The sequence below is a fragment of the Lissotriton vulgaris genome, chromosome 1_1 (assembly GCF_964263255.1).
Source record: "Lissotriton vulgaris chromosome 1_1, aLisVul1.2, whole genome shotgun sequence".
Lineage (NCBI taxonomy): Eukaryota > Metazoa > Chordata > Amphibia > Caudata > Salamandridae > Lissotriton > Lissotriton vulgaris.
This window is the reverse complement of record NC_141685.1, coordinates 1,246,704,261-1,246,723,017: the sequence shown is the minus strand read 5'-3', so window position 1 is coordinate 1,246,723,017 and position 18,757 is coordinate 1,246,704,261. Positions and strand designations below refer to the sequence as shown.

The following is an 18,757-nucleotide window of genomic DNA, read 5'->3' as shown; positions in this document are numbered from 1 at the left end:
GCCTATATCACTTAATCGGAAGTTTATGGTTTATGACCAACCTATTAGCCAAAGTTTTACAAGAAACAACCAGCATTAAGCTTTCAATTAAAATATTAACATGTTTCAGGATGGGCTCACTGAGACCATATGTGTCATTATCTCCCAGCATCTCATAATCATTTACTTGAAAATGTATTCCAGAATACAAAACACTTTAGAAGGTTGACTTCAAACTCTGGAAAGAGAAATTAACTATGGTCACTTACAGCAGCACGTCTGACATAAACAGGATGTGAAAGGTGCACATTATTCAGCAGGAACAAGATGGAATCCAAATTGTAATACTCCCTTGGCTGCCCCTCCTTTCCAGTCCTGCAACAAGTGGTAAAGGTAAATATTAGTATTCATCTTCAAATCAAGCTTAATTCACATCTAAAATGAAGATTGCAGATGGAAGCAGAAATGGTTTACTTCCTACTTCTGCAGTTGGGAGAAAAAAGTTATTTTCAAAGAATAGAAAGCAATTCCTGAGCACAATTGTTATCTGTTGCACGTGAAAAATAAAAAATAAATGTTTGAAAACTTATTTGGGTCGAGCCTACGCAGCACATGCGTTGCTGCATGAGCATGCTTTATTTGAGTATGCACTTGAAGCCCCGCCTACTCTTTGCCCATATTTGTCATTGGCTGGTGTCATTGCCCTTCGCAAATGCTGGCTTCTGATTCGTTAATAGGCTTGTTAGCTCCTCCTTAGTACCGCATTGTCAGCATTTGTAACCTGCCATGAGGACTGGCCCTTTTACTTCAGTTGTTACACAGTACGTCTTATTTAGTCTGTAAGCACTATTTTCTTAACTGAGTTTCACCTACTGCAGGCACCACATGCTTTTCAGCAGCTTGCTTTCACTTTCCAAGCAGCCCGGGACAATGGCGGCCACTTCTTTGAAATGCAATAGGTCTTGGATTTACAAGAGTTTCAGCTATTGGCATTGTAAATTACAATGCCTTTTATTTATGTGCTAATTATCAAACCAGATAAATACAAGCCATTGTCATTTACAATGCCAATAGCTTAAACTCTCGCAAATGCGAAACCTTTTGCATTGCAAATGCTAGTTTTATTGTACATTTAACACAGTCAACAAAGAGCAGGAATACCAAAGAGATAAAACATCAAAAAAGAAGCTTCATGAAAACCCATGAATGTTTTGAGGGATACAATTCTTGCTGCTGTACCTTACTGTATTGCAATATTTATTTTGTGGTGTATCTTTTTACAATTTTTATGGGGAGACATCCTCCTAATACACTTTACTCACCTTCACTTTTACTGTCCTGCTTGTACACACAGAGACTCAAGGATGGGAGTGTCCCTTGGAGAATAAAAAGAAATAACACGTGCTCGGTCTAAGTAGTTAGAGGGCAGAAGGGGTCCGGCAAAAATAAATCTGGCTAACACTACACATGCAAAGTGACATGAACAGGTGTGTATTTGTACAATGTGTGTTTGTATGTGCATGTTTAAGTCAGACCTGTTAGTTTTCCCAAAGTTTGTTTTGTATGATATAAAACTAGAGCAGCTTCATAGATTCTAGAAATACCAGTCTCTGGAAACAGAAAAACTATAATATAGCTTGTATGATACCCTTTCTATATGGCCACACTGATTTATTAGTGACACCATCTTGGACTGGTATACTTTATCCTGCACCTTTGTTCAGTTGATCCAAAATAGCCATTATGTTGAGTTTAAATGCGGATGCCATCTTGGAATGGTGAAACAATTATATGGTATATGAAATACGATGCCAAAATGCTAACCTTCTGTGCAGCGGAAGGGGCAGTCAGGCAGCAGTGTCTCCTAGACTTTCGTAGCGAATCTGCACGCATTCCCCTACGTTCCAGAAGCTCATGAGGCATTGGAAGTGATTCATAATAGTCTAAATCAGCGACTCCAGATCAGCCTGTAGGTACATATCATGTCCTGCACTTATTTTTCACTTTTGTAAATAACTTCATGTTTTAAGTAAAAATACGTGAGTAAGGGGGGGATTTGTGTACCCTGTCCTGAAGAAGGAGCTCAGTCTCCGAAACATGTCGACACACACACAAGGGAGGTAGTGCACATAGTCCTGCACATTATACCTCAGTTTACTGCACGTTTTTAATAGTGCCAGCCCGGGGGCAGATTAAAAAAAATTTCCCCCACGAGCCAGGTCCTTTTTAAACTCCACTCGAAGTCTGAACCTCACCACTTACATAATATACCTTCACATACACCACGCATAGTCCTTATTAGTGCTCCCGCGTAGTCGCTGGTCGCAGCACGCCGCATCCCATAGAGGGGTGCGAAGACCCCGATGATGAAGCAGGACACCAAGGGTCCTTTTGGTGTGTGAGGGGTATTTTACAACACAGGGTGTTCCCAACCAAAGTAGGGAAACCCTTCCTTGAGCGGATTCCTTTTGTTTATTAAATAAAATAAAAAAATGACAAAGCCAATGGATCTTGCATAAGTGAGACCTACTTGCTGTGTCAATGCTAGGTATGCAATGCCGTAAGATAAGTTATAAGTATTTAAATAGTGTTTACAACAGCTGAAGTGCTAATGCTATAGAATGAAGAATGCCCTTTCCAAGCGGTTAGTGAGTCCAGATTCGGAAGCGCTTTTGGACCATTCAAAAACTGTGAAATGTGCCATATAAATGCATCATAAGCTGTAGGTAGACGGAAAAGTCCAATAGGTTACAGCTTTTATTACAGTGATGCTTTAGGCTGTTACTTTGGGTGCAATGGTTACAAAACAACCAAAAAAACACTACGGACTGCTTGTTTAGAAGTAACATTTAGCAATAGTCTGTGTTCAGTGGGTTTCCTAGAGCTTTTGGCCCCAGTGTAACTGCGCCTGCTGCACCATTTAAATCGTGGCCCTAATGTTTGCAAGGTAAAGGCACTTGAGGCTGCTATTTAGTAGTAACATACAGCAATAACTGTTCAGTAGGTTTCCTAGAGCTTTTAGCCCAGTGCCAATGAGCCTGCTGCACCATCCAAATCATGACACTAGTGCTTGCAAGGCAAATGTATTTCTGACTGGTTGCTTAATAGTAACATACAGCAATACTCAGTGTTCATTGGTCTGAATAATTTTTAAAAGGCTCACCATAAACACGAGAAAAACACAGTCATGTAAGCCCTAATCAGGAGCTGTCTGGACTACGGCAACACACTGTATGCTGGAACCACCACTGAACTCATGAGAAGGCTCTAGAAGATTTACAAAACCAATACTATGAATAATGAAGGTCAAGAGAGAGTAAAACATTAGTAGGTGTTTAGCCCCTTCAGTGCTCATGACAAGGTCAACTCGTCATGGGTTTTACCTGCCTTAAGGCTTCTATTCCTAGAGCAAAGAGTGAAAAAATGTGCAGAGGAACTATAAACTAACTCTGCAGAAAACAAAAGGATCCAACCAAAGTGGTTTCATTTTGGATTCTCATAACCTGTTAAAACTTGAATTGTAGGCCAGGTATTTGCACAGTTCAGGTTTGTGTTAATCAATGAGTGGAACCGCCCAAGTGAAAGATGATTAAGTACTAAAAAAAAACCATCATCTTTAATAGCACAATTTACAGCTCTGTTCCAAGTCGAGAGTTCATCATTCGAAACATTAAATCCGCCCACAATTACTATTTAGCAGGCTGTAGTTGCAGCTCCTATCTCCCCCTATATTAGGTCTGGCTTATTAGCTAGAGCATATGCACCAGTTGCAAGACTTACTGTGTGCTTACCAAGAGCATACATGAGCTTGAACCACCCCATTGCTTACCATTGGTTGGCTTTCCTGTCGGACTCATTTGTTTGACCACCCCCCTGGAGTTTTATATACACAAACCTGACCCGAAGGTATATGGTATCTGAGAGCTTTATTTGAGCACCAGTTGCGTTAAACAAGGACACATTTTAATTTTTGTTGGGCGCGGGGAGATCAAGTGATTAGCCCAGAATCACAGGATATGGAGCGTCAATGCCAAGACTCAAACCTGGTTTCCCAGATTTGAGATCGACCACCCTAGCCGTTAGGCAACATCCTCGGTTTTCCAACTTGTCATTCTTTATCATGATGTATGCGCCAATTTGTGTTCACATGGTTTAATGTTAGCTTGGCTTGAGTGATGCAGTGGGAGACCTTGGACGGTTGTAGTAAGGTGCTATTGACATGGCTTTCACTTTGAATACAGCGGAGTAAGGGGAGCTCTGAATAAGGCTTTTGAAGGGGAAGCTGGTTCTTCCCTGCTTAGCATTTGCATACCAACCAATACCTGCTGCTTTGGATCTGGGTCCTGTGTGGAATCCCGTCACATTGACAGAAACGGCTGGTTTAGAAAAGGATACTCTGATTTTCAGTGCAAGATTCATGCACAACAACTTGATTTTGTGGTGAAGGTTAAAGGGCACAAATCATGCCTGGATAAGGAATTCCTAGCCTTTCTGCATAACTTAGCTACATGTTGCTATAGTAACAGATGTAATCAACTCCCCAGACAGCAGATGTATATTGGCTAGATTCCTTAGGATTGAAAGTGGACACCAGAGGCTATTTAGAAATTCAACCAGGGCCTTCTTCGGAAGCAGCTGTTGATTACTTGTCTTCCTGAGAACTATAGGTTTGGTAGATAGTGTGAGGGGTGAGACTGCAGTCTCTGTTGCTCTGAATAAGGTAGTTTCTAGGCAGAGCCTTGCCTTTCTGGGTCTGAATATTCCTACAGGAAGGCTGAGAGACATCCAGATGCAAGATTTCACACTTAATTGTGCTTATGTTGTGGATGCTCTACACTGGAGAAAGCCCCAGTGCTACCAGCTCTGAAAAGCATCACCTTGCACAAAAGGAATGGGGAAGATAATTCCAACCACAAACATTTAAAATACATAATTCCTGTTTTGTGGTTTCCTTCCACTGCAATTTATCGGGAAATGAAACCATATTTATTTTTGAATTTTATTTACCAGTGGGTGATGGTCGAGTGTGCGAGGACAGGTGTTCTCATGGCATACAGATATTGCAATACATTCAAATGTTTCTTTCTACAGTTTTGCATGCAGTGCCAAACAGGCTCCACAATATTCCTAAAACACTTGCATGAATTGTACTTAAAACTTCTGATAGTCGGGTCTCCATTTTCTCTAGAATTATTTGCTTTCGTTCCATCCACTGCATGCAGTCGTTGAGCAGTCTACTCTAGTCACATGCATGTCTGACTTAATCCCCATTATTCAGCTCTTCAATATCCCACACCTATTTCAAGGATCAAAAACTTTATTTTAAAATTCATACCCCTGCAACCCAACAATAATTATTCTCCTGTAACTTATCTATTATTACTGCCAATCAATGCATGAATTCACATACCTCCTCCCACTAAAGTTCACACCTAATCCCTATTTATTTAATCTAATACACAGAAACTGGAGCAAATGCACTGCATGGGTTCCTTAAGAGTGCAAGTCTAATCTCAATAATCAACAAAAAATACACTAACCCTGGGTTCCGCAGCACAGTGCTGCATGGCATAAAGCACTACATCACCTGATCTAGGGCGGTAAATGCAGTATAAAAGCAATTACAATAAAATATAAAATCCACCTTAATACGAATGCTATAACAGTTGAGCAGTCGATTGTAGATAACACAGGCCGCATAGTAATTCCCTTATACTGGTGGACTGTCTTACACTCACATAACACAACATTGCTATGGGTCATATCCTTCATCCAGTAGTGTACTAGTCCACAGCATTCACCCACCCAATGCCAACTGAACAGGCATGGAATAATAGGAGATGCCACACTGGCCAACGGAAGATTTGAAGTTAGTCCACCTATGCAAGTCCCAACAAGCTTTATACTATGCAAATGTGTTGGCATGTCGCAATGATAATCAGATACAAGATATTATTAACAAAGTTCATCCCAGCAGATCTCGCCACCATTTATCCTTTTAACCTAGACATGATCAGGGCCATACACTTTAAACAAAATACCTCAGAATAGAGAACCCAGTGTAGTAACAATCTAAGTGGACTATGTATATAAGAAATACCAGAAAGAGACCAGCAGAGCTGCTGAAATCAGTCATCTTACTGAAAACCATAAATTGTGCGCCTTTCTCGCATGCTTCTTTATCCATCACACTGCTAAGCACTGCATGTCACAACACGATAACTGCAGCTAGGTGGTCTTCTCAAACAACATAGAAACACTTCTCACACAGACTCAAAAACATAGGCACAACATTTCCAACCACAGACCTACGCGGTGTAGTGTGATACCCATCTAGGTAAGCACTTCATTGCCCCACATAGGGGTAAGTAAGCGCTATGTACATGTTCCAATACAACGCAATTCAGTCCCTTTTGATTGGTTGGCTTCTGTGCTTCCATGTCTTTCCTTTCCAGTACAATGTTTTTCTTTTAGGTCAAGCACTCATTAGGTGTGCATGAGTTGTTCATCTGTCTCCCTTGAATACTTATCACCCCTTAACACTATGAGTTTCTCTGTTGCCAGTATACTCCTACCCGCCCCCCTCTATGTTGTAATGTACACTACTCTCTGGTTGCTTTCTCACTTTTTTTTTTCACCACTCACTCTTCACTGCTCTTTCACCAGTTTGCTTCCCCGCCGCAACAGGTTGCTTTCTCTTTGTGCCGCCTACTTTACCCAACCCACATTAAAAAAAAAAATAAAGCTTGCACGCATCATTTTTGTTCGTTACCGATGCAATTTCACTCTATAAACAGAGAGAGGAAAAAAGTGTGCAACTACAAAATGTTGGAGATGTCCCCACTGAAGGAGTACTTTCTGTCCTGTAACTCCAGTTCTGTAATAGGGGTATCTCTGTTATAGTCATAATCTAGTGGCTAGTCCCGCCCATGTGCGTGGACCCCGGAGCAATCAAAAATAATCTCTTAAGGTGTCGAAAAAATGCAGAACTGCACAGACACTCAAGAGAGAATTAAAGACAGATAATGCAGCCTATATAACCAGGCTACACTGTCCAGTACTTCAACTAGAAATTCCACCAAAAATCCACAAACAGCAAAGTCTGTCCAGATTTCCCTTGCTTCAGCAGCAAAAACCCTCTGGAATGATAGAGAGGAAGGCATGGACAGACAAGCCCTATAGGCTGCCATTATGTGGCTCAAAACAGGATACTGTGCCTTTAAGAGAACTTTCCAGAACTTCAGCATCCCAGAATGCACTGCAGGTCCCTTTTACTTTCAGTTCTTTTTGAAGGCGTAACACGCCAGACCTGTAGCAGTCCTTACATGAATATCTCTCTCCACCGGGGAGGAGGGCAGGCGCTTATGACTATAACAGAGACACCCCTACTACAGAACTGGAGTTACAGGACAGAAAATACTCCTTCTGTAGTAGGGGATCTCTGTGTATAGTCATAATCTAGTGAATAGAATGGCAAGCCAATCCCCCACACCAAAGAGGCGGTGGAGAAACGAGAAATAACACCACTATTGTGCGAACAGATCTCGCAGCGAAGCCTGCCCAACCTGAACGTCTGCCCTGGCATCAGTGTCCAGGCAGTAATGCTTAGCAAAGGTATGGACCGACTTCCAAGTGGCCGCCCTGCAGATTTCTGCAATTGGAACATTACGGAGCAAAGCCGTCGTGGAATGAGCCTTAGGTTTGCCCCCTAAGGTCCTATTAGCCTTTTGGTAACACAGTTGTGTTCAGGACACAATCCACCTAGAGATGGACTGTTAGAGGTAGCAAGACCCGTCCTGACTGATCCATAATTGATAAACAATTGGTCTGACATACGAATATCCTTGGTCTTATCCAGATAAAATTTCAACACCCTCCTAACATCCAGGGAATGTAAAGACCTTTCTGCTGGAGATGAAGGATTCTGAAACCAGCATTTGCAATGCAATAGGTCTCGCATTAGGAAAGTTTGAGCTATTGGTCTTGTAAATGCCAATTTTTTTTATTTATGTGTTGGTTTTGAAAATAGCTAAATTAATAGCTTTGTCATTTACAATGCCAATAGTTATAACTTTCGCAAATGTGACACCTATAGCATTTGTAATGCAACATGTTTTGTATTTACGTGACTTAGATGTATTGATATTACAAATAATGGCTTTTAATTTTTTTAATTAATTAATACTTAAATAAAAGTGATTGTAATTTATAATGGCAATAGCTTAAACTTTTGTAAATAACTTTTGTGAAGATTATGTTCAGTGTATTTTATTGTGATGAAAATCCAAGAACAGAAGTGAATGCTACCCCGGCATCACTCGGCGCTACCCCGGCATCACTCGGCGCTACCCCGGCATCACTCGGGCCGAGTGATGCAGTGGAGGCCCCGAGTGATGCAGTGGAGGCCCCGAGTGATGCTGGGGAGGCTCCCGACTGATGCTGGGGAGGCTCCCGACTGATGCTGGGGAGGCTCCCGACTGATGCTGGGGAGGCTCCCGACTGATGCTGGGGAGGCTCCCGACTGATGCTGGGGAGGCTCCCGACTGATGCTGGGGAGGCTCCCGAGTGATGCTGGGGAGCCCCGAGTGATGCTGGGTAAATGTGTATATATGTATAATCAATAGAAATGAAATAAGGGAAAAAAAAGGCAAAGACAACAAAAAAAGATGAAATATAAATAAACATACTGAACAGATATGATTTGGTAGAATTTTGATTCACCTATAAACAACGTCCAGTTTACTCAAAAAAGTATAAATGTATATAACCTGACTCACTCTTTTCAAAAAAGTTCTTTACCTTGCTAGGGTTCATCCTTTTAGGCAGGGGCCCCAATCTTCCAAAGCAGGGGTACTACATTACAGTGTAGTGTAGGGTTGGGTAGGGTACTCTTACTTACCTTAACTCCTTTAACAACGAGTATACTTTTAATATGCATGCCTTTTCGTTGTAAAGGCATGCGTGTTAAAGGCATATTCGTTTAAAAAGTATTTGTTCTCTTTATTCGCGGCCTAATAGTACTTGCGGGATCAAATTTGCGGCATGATGGTATGCGGGATGTTTGTCTGCGGTCTGACATCATATATTCGCTGCTGAGTGATGCTGGGGTGGCGCCGAGTGATGCTGGGGTGGCGCCGAGTGATGCTGGGGTGGCGCCGAGTGATGCTGGGGTGGCGCCGAGTGATGCTGGGGTGGCGCCGAGTGATGCTGGGGTGGCGCCGAGTGATGCTGGGGTGGCGCCGAGTGATGCTGGGGTGGCGCCGAGTGATGCTGGGGTGGCGCCGAGTGATGCTGGGGTGGCGCCGAGTGATGCTGGGGTGGCGCCGAGTGATGCTGGGGTGGCGCCGAGTGATGCTGGGGTGGCGCCGAGTGATGCTGGGGTGGCGCCGAGTGATGCTGGGGTGGCGCCGAGTGATGCTGGGGTGGCGCCGAGTGATGCTGGGGTAGCGCCGAGTGATGCTGGGGTAGCGCCGAGTGATGCTGGGGTAGCGCCGAGTGATGCTGGGGTAGCGCCGAGTGATGCTGGGGTAGCGCCGAGTGATGCTGGGGTAGCGCCGAGTGATGCTGGGGTAGCGCCGAGTGATGCTGGGGTAGCGCCGAGTGATGCTGGGGTAGCGCCGAGTGATGCTGGGGTAGCGCCGAGTGATGCTGGGGTAGCGCCGAGTGATGCTGGGGTAGCGCCGAGTGATGCTGGGGTAGCGCCGAGTGATGCTGGGGTAGCGCCGAGTGATGCTGGGGTAGCGCCGAGTGATGCTGGGGTAGCGCCGAGTGATGCTGGGGTAGCGCCGAGTGATGCTGGGGTAGCGCCGAGTGATGCTGGGGTAGCGCCGAGTGATGCTGGGGTAGCGCCGAGTGATGCTGGGGTAGCGCCGAGTGATGCTGGGGTAGCGCCGAGTGATGCTGGGGTAGCGCCGAGTGATGCTGGGGTAGCGCCGAGTGATGCTGGGGTAGCGCCGAGTGATGCTGGGGTAGCGCCGAGTGATGCTGGGGTAGCGCCGAGTGATGCTGGGGTAGCGCCGAGTGATGCTGGGGTAGCGCCGAGTGATGCTGGGGTAGCGCCGAGTGATGCTGGGGTAGCGCCGAGTGATGCTGGGGTAGCGCCGAGTGATGCTGGGGTAGCGCCGAGTGATGCTGGGGTAGCGCCCAGTGATGCTGGGGTAGCGCCGAGTGATGCTGGGGTAGCGCTGAGTGATGCTGGGGTAGCGCTGAGTTCTATATATGCGCTCTATATAAATAACCAATTTGTTTCTCGGTGTTGCGGCTCACCCCCTTTAAGTTTGCTGTTAATTCTTGTACAGGTAGCTCTGCTCATCTAAAACACAGAGGCCAGATTGATGGATGGGGGAGGGCATGCAGATTAGCTAAATGGGTGGGGAAATGGATGGATGTTAAGTTACGGCTAAACAAACAGCCTTATATCCTGACATTCAAACGTTACATATGAAACTTGCGTTTATGTAGCCAGCTAATAAATATTTTTATATGTAGCCCTAAAATAATAACAATGTTGGCAGTGCTTGATAACAAACATCTGCTGCTTCTAAGCGCTTCAAATAACAAGCAATGTCCTGAGCAAATGGTGGGGGCCTGAAGCAGTGGAGTGGGAGAGGTGAGGGGGGAGTCACGGGGAGATTAAGGGACAGAAGGCAAGCAGCCTTTGAAGAGCCAGAGTCACGGCCTGCGGCCGTGAATAATTAGGGGAGGAGAACTGGCAGGCTGATAGGCAGAAGGCTCAGGCAAGCTCGTGCACGAGACGTGCACTTCCCAAAATCCGCTTTTGGGGAGAGCCCTTGGCCTTAAGTAGTGGTTTAGCTGCATTAGGGATCTTTTTCCTATTCCTGCGGAATAGGAAAAGGGCGAGCCCTAAAACGTAGGCAAAGTTATAGTCTGGTTGACATGAAAATCAGAAATAACCTTGGGAAGAAATTTAGGGTGAGTACACATAACAACCTTAGCAGCATGAAATACAGTATAAGGTTCTTGGCAACACAACGCCTGAATTTCTTTCACCCTGCGGGCCGATGTGATGGCCACGAGGAACGCCGCCTTCCAGGACAGGTGCTGCAACGAAGCCTTATGAATAGGTTCAAAAGGCTCCTTCATCAATGTGGACAGCACCACATTTAATTCCCATGAAGGCGAAGGATGCTGGGCAGGAGGGAACACTTTCTTCAAGCCTTCCAAAAAATCCTTGATCACAGGGATCTGGAAGAAGGAAGTCTGTGAAGGGCATTTCCTGTAGGCAGTCAGTGCAGCAAGATGAACCTTAATGGAATGGACATTAAGGCCAGATCGCGCCAGATGCAGAAGATACGGAAGGATGACATCTTCCTTGCACGTCGTCGGGTCATAATTCTTGGACTTGCACCAAATGCAAAACCTCTTCCACTTGTAAGCATAGGAAGCCCGAGTGGAAGGTCGCTTAGCCTCCTTCAGTATGTCCATGCAATCCTCAGGTAGATTCAAATGGCCATATTGCACTATCTCAGGAGCCATGCCGCCAAACTCAAAGACAAGAGGTTGGGGTGCAACATCTGCCCCCCGAACTTCGTGAGAAGGTCCGGCCTGCACGGCAGCCGAATGTGAGGAAGGAGAGACCGGTGAAGCAGGTCCGTGAACCACCACTGCTTGGGCCATTCGGGGCAATCAGGATTATCCGCGCCCTGGACCTGGACAGCTTGATGAGCATCGCCGGAATTAGGGGAATGGGTGGAAAAGCGAACAGAAAGCTGTTCGACCTGTTGATCCATATCGCATTCCCCAGCGTCCCCTGCTGGTAGTACCTGGAGGCGAAGTCTCAGCATTTGCTGTTTTCGGCAGTGGCGAACAGATCTATATCTGGAGTCCCCCACCTTGCGAAGACTTCTCCTAGTACTTCGTCGTTTATGACCCATTTGTGGTTTTCCTGAATCCGTCTGCTCAGTGCGTCCGCCTGAACATTCTGCACACCTGGCAGATGGGTAGCCGTTATCGTCAGTCCTCTGGCCAGAAGCCAGTGCCAGATCGCCTGCGCCTCCTGCGACAGAGTGCGTGATCTCGAGCCCCCCTGCTTGTTGAGGTAATACATCGTGGTCATATTGTCCGTCTGTACAAGCAGAGAGTTGGTCTGAAAGGACGGATGAAAGGCCTACAGTGCCAAGTGAACAGCTCTGAGTTCCAGGAAATTGATGTGGTATGTGGACTCGGACGGAGACCACGTCCCTTGAATCTGTAAGTCCCCGGAGTGCGCTCCCCATCCGTGGAGAGATGCATCCATCACGATCGTCTGAGTGAGTATGTCCGTGTGGAAGGGAACCCCTCGGAGGAGATTCTCCGCTGAACACCACCACTTCAGAGACTGAAGAGCATGCAGAGACAGTAGTATCTTGTCGTCCCAAGACCTTTTCCTCTGATCCCACTGATCCTCCAAGCACTCCTGCAATGGTCTCATGTGCAGACGTGCGTGTGGCGTTAGGTAGGAAGATGCAAGAGGCCATCGATCCCAGTAGAGAAGATACCGTCCTCACTGTTGTAGATGGAGTGGTCATAAGAGCCTGAGCATTCCGAAGGAGTGATAATCGCCGCTCCTCCGAAGGAGACACGCTTGCTGACAGCGTATTGATGGAGGCTCCCAAGTACTGAATGCACTGGACCGGAGTCGGGACAGACTTGGACATGTTGATGTGCAACCCCAGCTTGTTCAAGAGAACGCACGTCTTCTGGAAGTGTGCTTGAGCTTCTGAGAAGGAGGAGGCCTTGATCAACCAATCGTCCAGGTACGGGTAGACAAACACCTTGTTCTTCCTTAGGTGTGCTGCTACCACTGCCATGCACTTCGAGAATGTCCTGGGTACCGACATCAGTCCGAATGGCAGTACTGTGTACTGATAATGATTGGCGCCGACTTGGAATCGCAGGAACTTCCTGTGTTTGTGTGCAATGGGCACATGGAAGTACGCATCTTGTAGGTCTATAGCACAAAGCAAGTCCCCGGTTGCAACTGAGGATAAATCTTATGCAACGACGGCATGCGAAACTTCTCTCTGCGAATCCACTTGTTTGCCTGTCGCAAATCCAGAATGGGCCTGAACTCGTTCTTGTCCTTCTTGTGAACCAGGAAGAACCAGGAGTACAGACCTCTTCCCCTTTGAGACAGAGGTACATCTTCTATCGCCCTTTTCCTTAACAGGATAGCGGCCTCCGCCTGGAGCTCGCGCAGCTGAAACTGCAAGTTGACCGGAGGAATTGACGGAGGCGGGCTGGTGAACAGAAGACTGTATCCATTGCAAACAATATTCAGCACCCACTTGTTCGGAGTAATTTTTCTCCACTCTGCCAGAAAAAATTAAACACTTACTCTCTCTCTCTCTACCCCCCCCCCCCCCACAGGAGCGGGTAACGGATGTAGGGGAAGTAACCGCTCAGGGTCGAGACACAGCCGGGCCCTTGTTCGCTGTAGAGGACTGCTGGTCCCCTTTACCCTTCTGGCGCTTCTGGAAAGGTCTCCGGTACTGCTGCTGTTGTTGCTGCTGCTGTCCCAAAGACTGTCCTCACCCTCTGCCCTGTGCACTGAACCACCTCTGGAACGGGCGGTAGGCCTTCTTTTCTTTTGGCTTCTCCAAGCCCACATCATCGCACATTGAATACTGCGTATTATACTCAAGAATTTACTGTAGTCCTGAGGAAGGTGTACCATCTGCTGTAAACACCGAAACGCGTCGACATTCTTGCTACTTTTAATTATTGTTTTTTGTGTTGAACTTAAATGCAATGTGATTTTGTTTTTATATGCTGTTTATATGTAAAATTGTTACTTATATCATGCTGCTATTTCAAGTTTTTAATAAATATGAATTTTAAGAATAATATGTTTATGTAATAACTTTGTGAACAAACTAGGGTACATGTCATTGAGGTAAATAAGTGTTGGGTGTCAAATCTCGTTAAGTACTACGTACTTCAATTTAGGAACCACAGAAAGGAACCAACCCCCTTTTTTTGCTGCTATATTTCCCAGTCCTTTCTGGGTTTGTTTGGGAAAGCTCTCTCTTTTTTAACCCAATTCTCCAAGCCCACAGCCATCAAAGTCTCGGCCTCCGCTTTCATGCGGGCCATCTCATCGTCAGCATGCTTGCCGAACAGGGTTTCCCCCCCCGAGAAGGGCAGATTGGCCACCCGCTGCTGGGCCTCCGGCTTGAGTGATGTGAGCCTGAGCCAAGCATGGCGCCGCTGGTTGATCCCATGACAATGCCCATGGGACGCCAACAGAGACATCCGCAGCCGCGCTGATGACCTGGTTCGAAACCAGCATCCCTTCCTTGAGGATCTCCTGGAAGTCCTCCCTCTTATCTCTTGGCAGGAGTTCCGTGAACTGCTGAAGGGATTCCCACAGGGCACGGTCATACCGCCCTAGCAGAGCCGCATCGCTAGAGACCTTCATGGCCGTGGATGCCTTTCCACAAGCCTTCTTACCGGCTGAGTCGATCCATCGGCTCTTCTTATCCGGCGGTATGGTTGAAGACTGGGAGGTAGAATGTAGCTTCCTCGCCGCTGTCACTATAACAGAGTCCGGAACCGGGTCTATCCGCAGAAAAGCCGGGTCAGAATCTGGGGCCCTGTACTTCTTTAGAAGTCGGGAGAGAGCGGCCTTCGTCACTGCTGGCGTGAGGAACAGTTCCTCCGTGGGCTCTACCAATCCAGGCACTAGGGGTAGTAAAAGGTCGAGACAGATGCCTCTTGTGAAGCGTCTCAAATATCACGGACGTCGTGGGTGTTGGAGCCGTCACCGTGATTGCCAATTTTGCTGCCCCCCTCAGGAGAACATCCTGGAATGTGCTGATGTCGTCCACTGGAGACACCCTTGTCCCTGGGGATTCCGACAAGGTCGGTGAATAGGTCCTGGAGGAGTCCGTGCAGGACACGATCCACGCCTCCTATGGCGCCGTCTTGACCTGGTGGAGGATCTATGCCGACACCGCGATCTCCCCCTCCATCCGGAGCGTGATCGTGACCTCCTTGGCTTCGGTCGATCCGCCGGTTCCACAGGGGCGGGCGACCTCGGTTTGGCTGGGGCTCTCGGCTGAGGGGTCCCCTAGGGAGGAGTTGGTAATCGTGGCAGAGAGACCGACCTCGGCGGGATCGGAGGTGGCATGTCTGCTGGCAGCTGAGGTTGAGGTAGATACTGAGGACGCGGTGGAAGTGGTGGGAGCGGAGGAGGAGTATACACCATGGAGTACACCGAACCCGGTGATCTGTCTCCCTTTCCAGCCTGAGAAGTCGGCAACTGACTCCTGGCACCAGACCTCCTTCCTCATTTCTTTGGCGTCGAAGAACGGCGACCAGACGGCAAGCGTTGGTCCCTCGATGGCGAGCGTCTCTTCCTCGACGTCGACCGTTTCTCCCTCGACGGTGAATGCCTTCGCCTCGACGGCGATACTCTCTTCGACGCCAAGGATCCCCTTGACGACGACCTTCTCCTTTTTGCCGACGGTGAACGACGGTGTGGCCTCGACGGCGAGCGCCGACGCCGGCCCTCTCGACGTCGATCACTCGACGAGGATGACTCCAACGAGGACGACGATGAAATCGTCACAGGAGACCTCGACGGCGGTCTATTCACTTCCCTCGACGTCGACAGTCGACGTCGCTTCGACCTAGAGCCCTGGGGAGACAGGGAACAGACTGTAGTCATCCCTCTCGACGCCGTAGTCGGTGCAATCGACCCAGACGGAGAATGGAGACGCTGGCTGGTCTTCCTGCCCCTGGGGAGCCCCCCAGAGGCTTCAGCACGGGCAGAGGAAGCCCCTCCAGACCCACCTTGCGCCTTCAGCCTTCCTTCTTCAAGGCCCTGAAGCCTGATCTTCTTTCTGTCCTTCAGGGTCCTGCCAGAGAAGCCCTGACAAATAACACTCCTCTGGGACATGGGAAGAGGGAAGGCAGAGGACACACACCTCATGTGGATCCGATTTGGCCTTCTTCCTGGAGCACTCTGGACATTTGTCAAATAATGCAGGCATATTGACAACCAAAGAGTGCACCAAAGGATTATCAAGAAGAAAGGCACCAAATACTTGAACAAAAGTGAAAAAATCACCAATAAACCCTTGAAAAGGGAGAGCTCAATGCTCCAGGGTCCTGCTTGCAGGAGCCGGAAAAAAGAACTGAAAGTAAAAGGGATATGCAGTGCATTCTGGGATACTGTGAAGTTCTGGAAAGTTCTCTTAAAGGCACAGTATCCTGTTTTGAGCCACATAATGGCAGCCTATGGGGCTTGTCTGTCCATGCCTTCCTCTCTATCATTCCAGAGGGTTTTTGCTGCTGAAGCAAGGGAAATCAGGACAGACTTTAATGTTTGTGGATTTTCTAGTTGAAGTACTGGACAGTGTAGCCTGGTTATATAGGCTGCATTATCTGTCTTTAATTCTCTCTTAAGTGTTGTGAAGTTCTGCATTTTTTCGACACCGTAAGAGATTTTTGATTGCTCCGGGGTCCACGTATATGGGCGGGACTATTCACTAGATTAGGACTATACACAGAGATCCCCGACTACAGAAGGAGGTTTTTTTGCTTTAAAAAAGTGTCTATGATTTAGTGCATCTGAGATGCTGTGCAGCATGGCTAAAACCACTGCCAAATCCAAGAAGGTCCCAAAGAGACCTATTGGTTTTGCCAATGCTTGTTCTCTTTGGGTAAGGTTTACTACGTATGGGAACAAATGTACAGGTCAGTCCGTGGAAAACTTAAGTGTTTCTGGAACCACATTGGACTAGGAGGGTATATATTTCTGGGGATGAATGTTGGTGTATCAAGTTGCAGAGCGGGCACTATGTACACAAACTAGAACGAACTCCAGTAGTGCACTTTGGGGAGGCACCAAACACAGTACAGCAATCATAGTATGTGCCAACAAATGTATTTTCCTAACCTGGAATGTTAGAGGCAAGGAAATGTAACTTTGAGGCACCAGGTACACACGTATCTTAAACAGCGAAAGGTCCATTAGACCTTTCTTCAGGAACTATTCCTCTCCGTAGAATTGAGGGTGAGAAGCTGCACCAAATTGGAAGGTCAATTGTACAGTGCCACTTACTCCATGTGTGCAGGGGATGTGCTGGGGCAATAGTTTGCTTAATCTTCCCGATGGTCCAAAGCGCCGGGACACCTCTCCGGAAGTAGCTGCGTGCTTTACAAATGCTGGCATCTAAGTATTTATGCCCCAAACGCAATGCAGGCAACATACTGAGACTGCATATCACTCCTGCTGGCAGCATTCCCACTGAAGCTACTGCTGATCTGCGCACTCTATAGCATTGTGCTGGATGTGCATGCATAGATATGATCATCATTACACCACAGCATTGGGGACATGTGCCTATGGTAGAGCACTTGGCCAAGACAATAAACAACCATAGGCCACTAATGATGGGACTGCAATGGGGTGGAATGTCTACTAGGGAACCTAAACTAGAAATACTATCAACGCTAGACGATGCAGCCTATAGGGGGATGATCAAAGTTTTTCTTACACTTTCCACATACAAAAAAAGTGACTTTGGGTGATGTTGTAACTTAATGGGAAGCTTTCAAAGTGTATATAAGAGGCATCTGTAATAAAAATTGTTCACAAGGTGTGCACAGACCTAGGCAAACATCTGGACAGGTTGAAGGAAGATGCAAGATTTTTTTATATAGGGCAACGGTGGACTGCTCTACTGAACAGCATTAACTGTTACAAATAAGACAACCAGCGTAGCAGCACACAAGTTGAGAGTTCTTAATTTCTCAGAGTAGGAGACCCAGCAGCACTCAGAAGGGGAAAAGATTAAGCAGTTACTGACCAGACTGGCTTATGCTATCATAAAGCAAGTTGAAACAACCAATCAACATCTGGACGGACGTCTTTACCAATCTTAAATGAGATTTTTGCAATTTAGAATAGGCAGCTATACTTCTTCCCCCACTAGGAGGGAGACACGACGGCCAAGAGGTCATGGAGACAGTGCTGCTCGGAGTACAGATGAGAGCAAACGACAGACTCGGACGGCGCATTGATTCTAGTTGAGAACTGTTAGAACCGGCTGTCTCTAGTTGGCAGAGGTATGCACTTCTGACAAATAGGGACACTCCTTTTCTAGTCAGGGCAAGGGGATCACACACTTAGATAACCCCTGCTCACCCCCTTGGTAGCTTGGCAAAGCAGACAGGCTTATCTCACAGGCTGTGTGTTGAGCATTTATGACCACATACAGTAATAAAGTGAATACACTACAAATGGACACGACACAGTAGTATTATAAAAATAAGGATTTTTATATAAAAGGCTTAGCACAAGACCAAATAACGACAAAAATATACCACAGTCTTAATAAATACTCTTGGAAGGGAAAAATAGTTCAAGTGTAGTTTCTTCTTAGCACAAAGTCTTTAGTATCAAAAAGTAACTCTTCTTCTTTAAAACAAAGTTCTTGGCAACAATGTAACCCACACGGGAGTCACACGACGTCGAGGCAAAGTTAATCCAAAGGGTTCGGCGGCGACCGCGAGGAGCGCTACGTCGAGCCCGGAGTCGAGCAGACCCCCACAACACAGTACCTTGGAAAAGCGAAGCACCCGATGATCAGCGGCGTCGAGATGTCCGGCGTCGCGTCTTCGATCCGGCCTCGGAGTCTGGGCGACCTGCAGCGGCATCGATCGATGTCGGGCAGGAGCAGCGCTCACGAGGCGAAGCAGGATACGGCGTCGTCTATGTCGATGAAGTTGCAAGAGTGAGCAGCGCTCACGGCGTCGAGAGGACTCGAAG

At 47.0% G+C, this 18,757-nt stretch overlaps 1 protein-coding gene across 1 annotated transcript in view; it reads right to left on the bottom strand.

Annotated features, from left to right (window-relative positions):
• The window catches only part of CDC73 (cell division cycle 73), a 754,132-nt gene that overhangs the window by 681,116 nt on the left and 54,259 nt on the right, over positions 1–18,757 (bottom strand). The window contains exon 2 of the mRNA XM_086964560.1: positions 249–354. Coding sequence (XP_086820686.1) covers positions 249–354 — 106 coding nt within the window. The remainder of the gene's footprint in view (positions 1–248; positions 355–18,757) is intronic.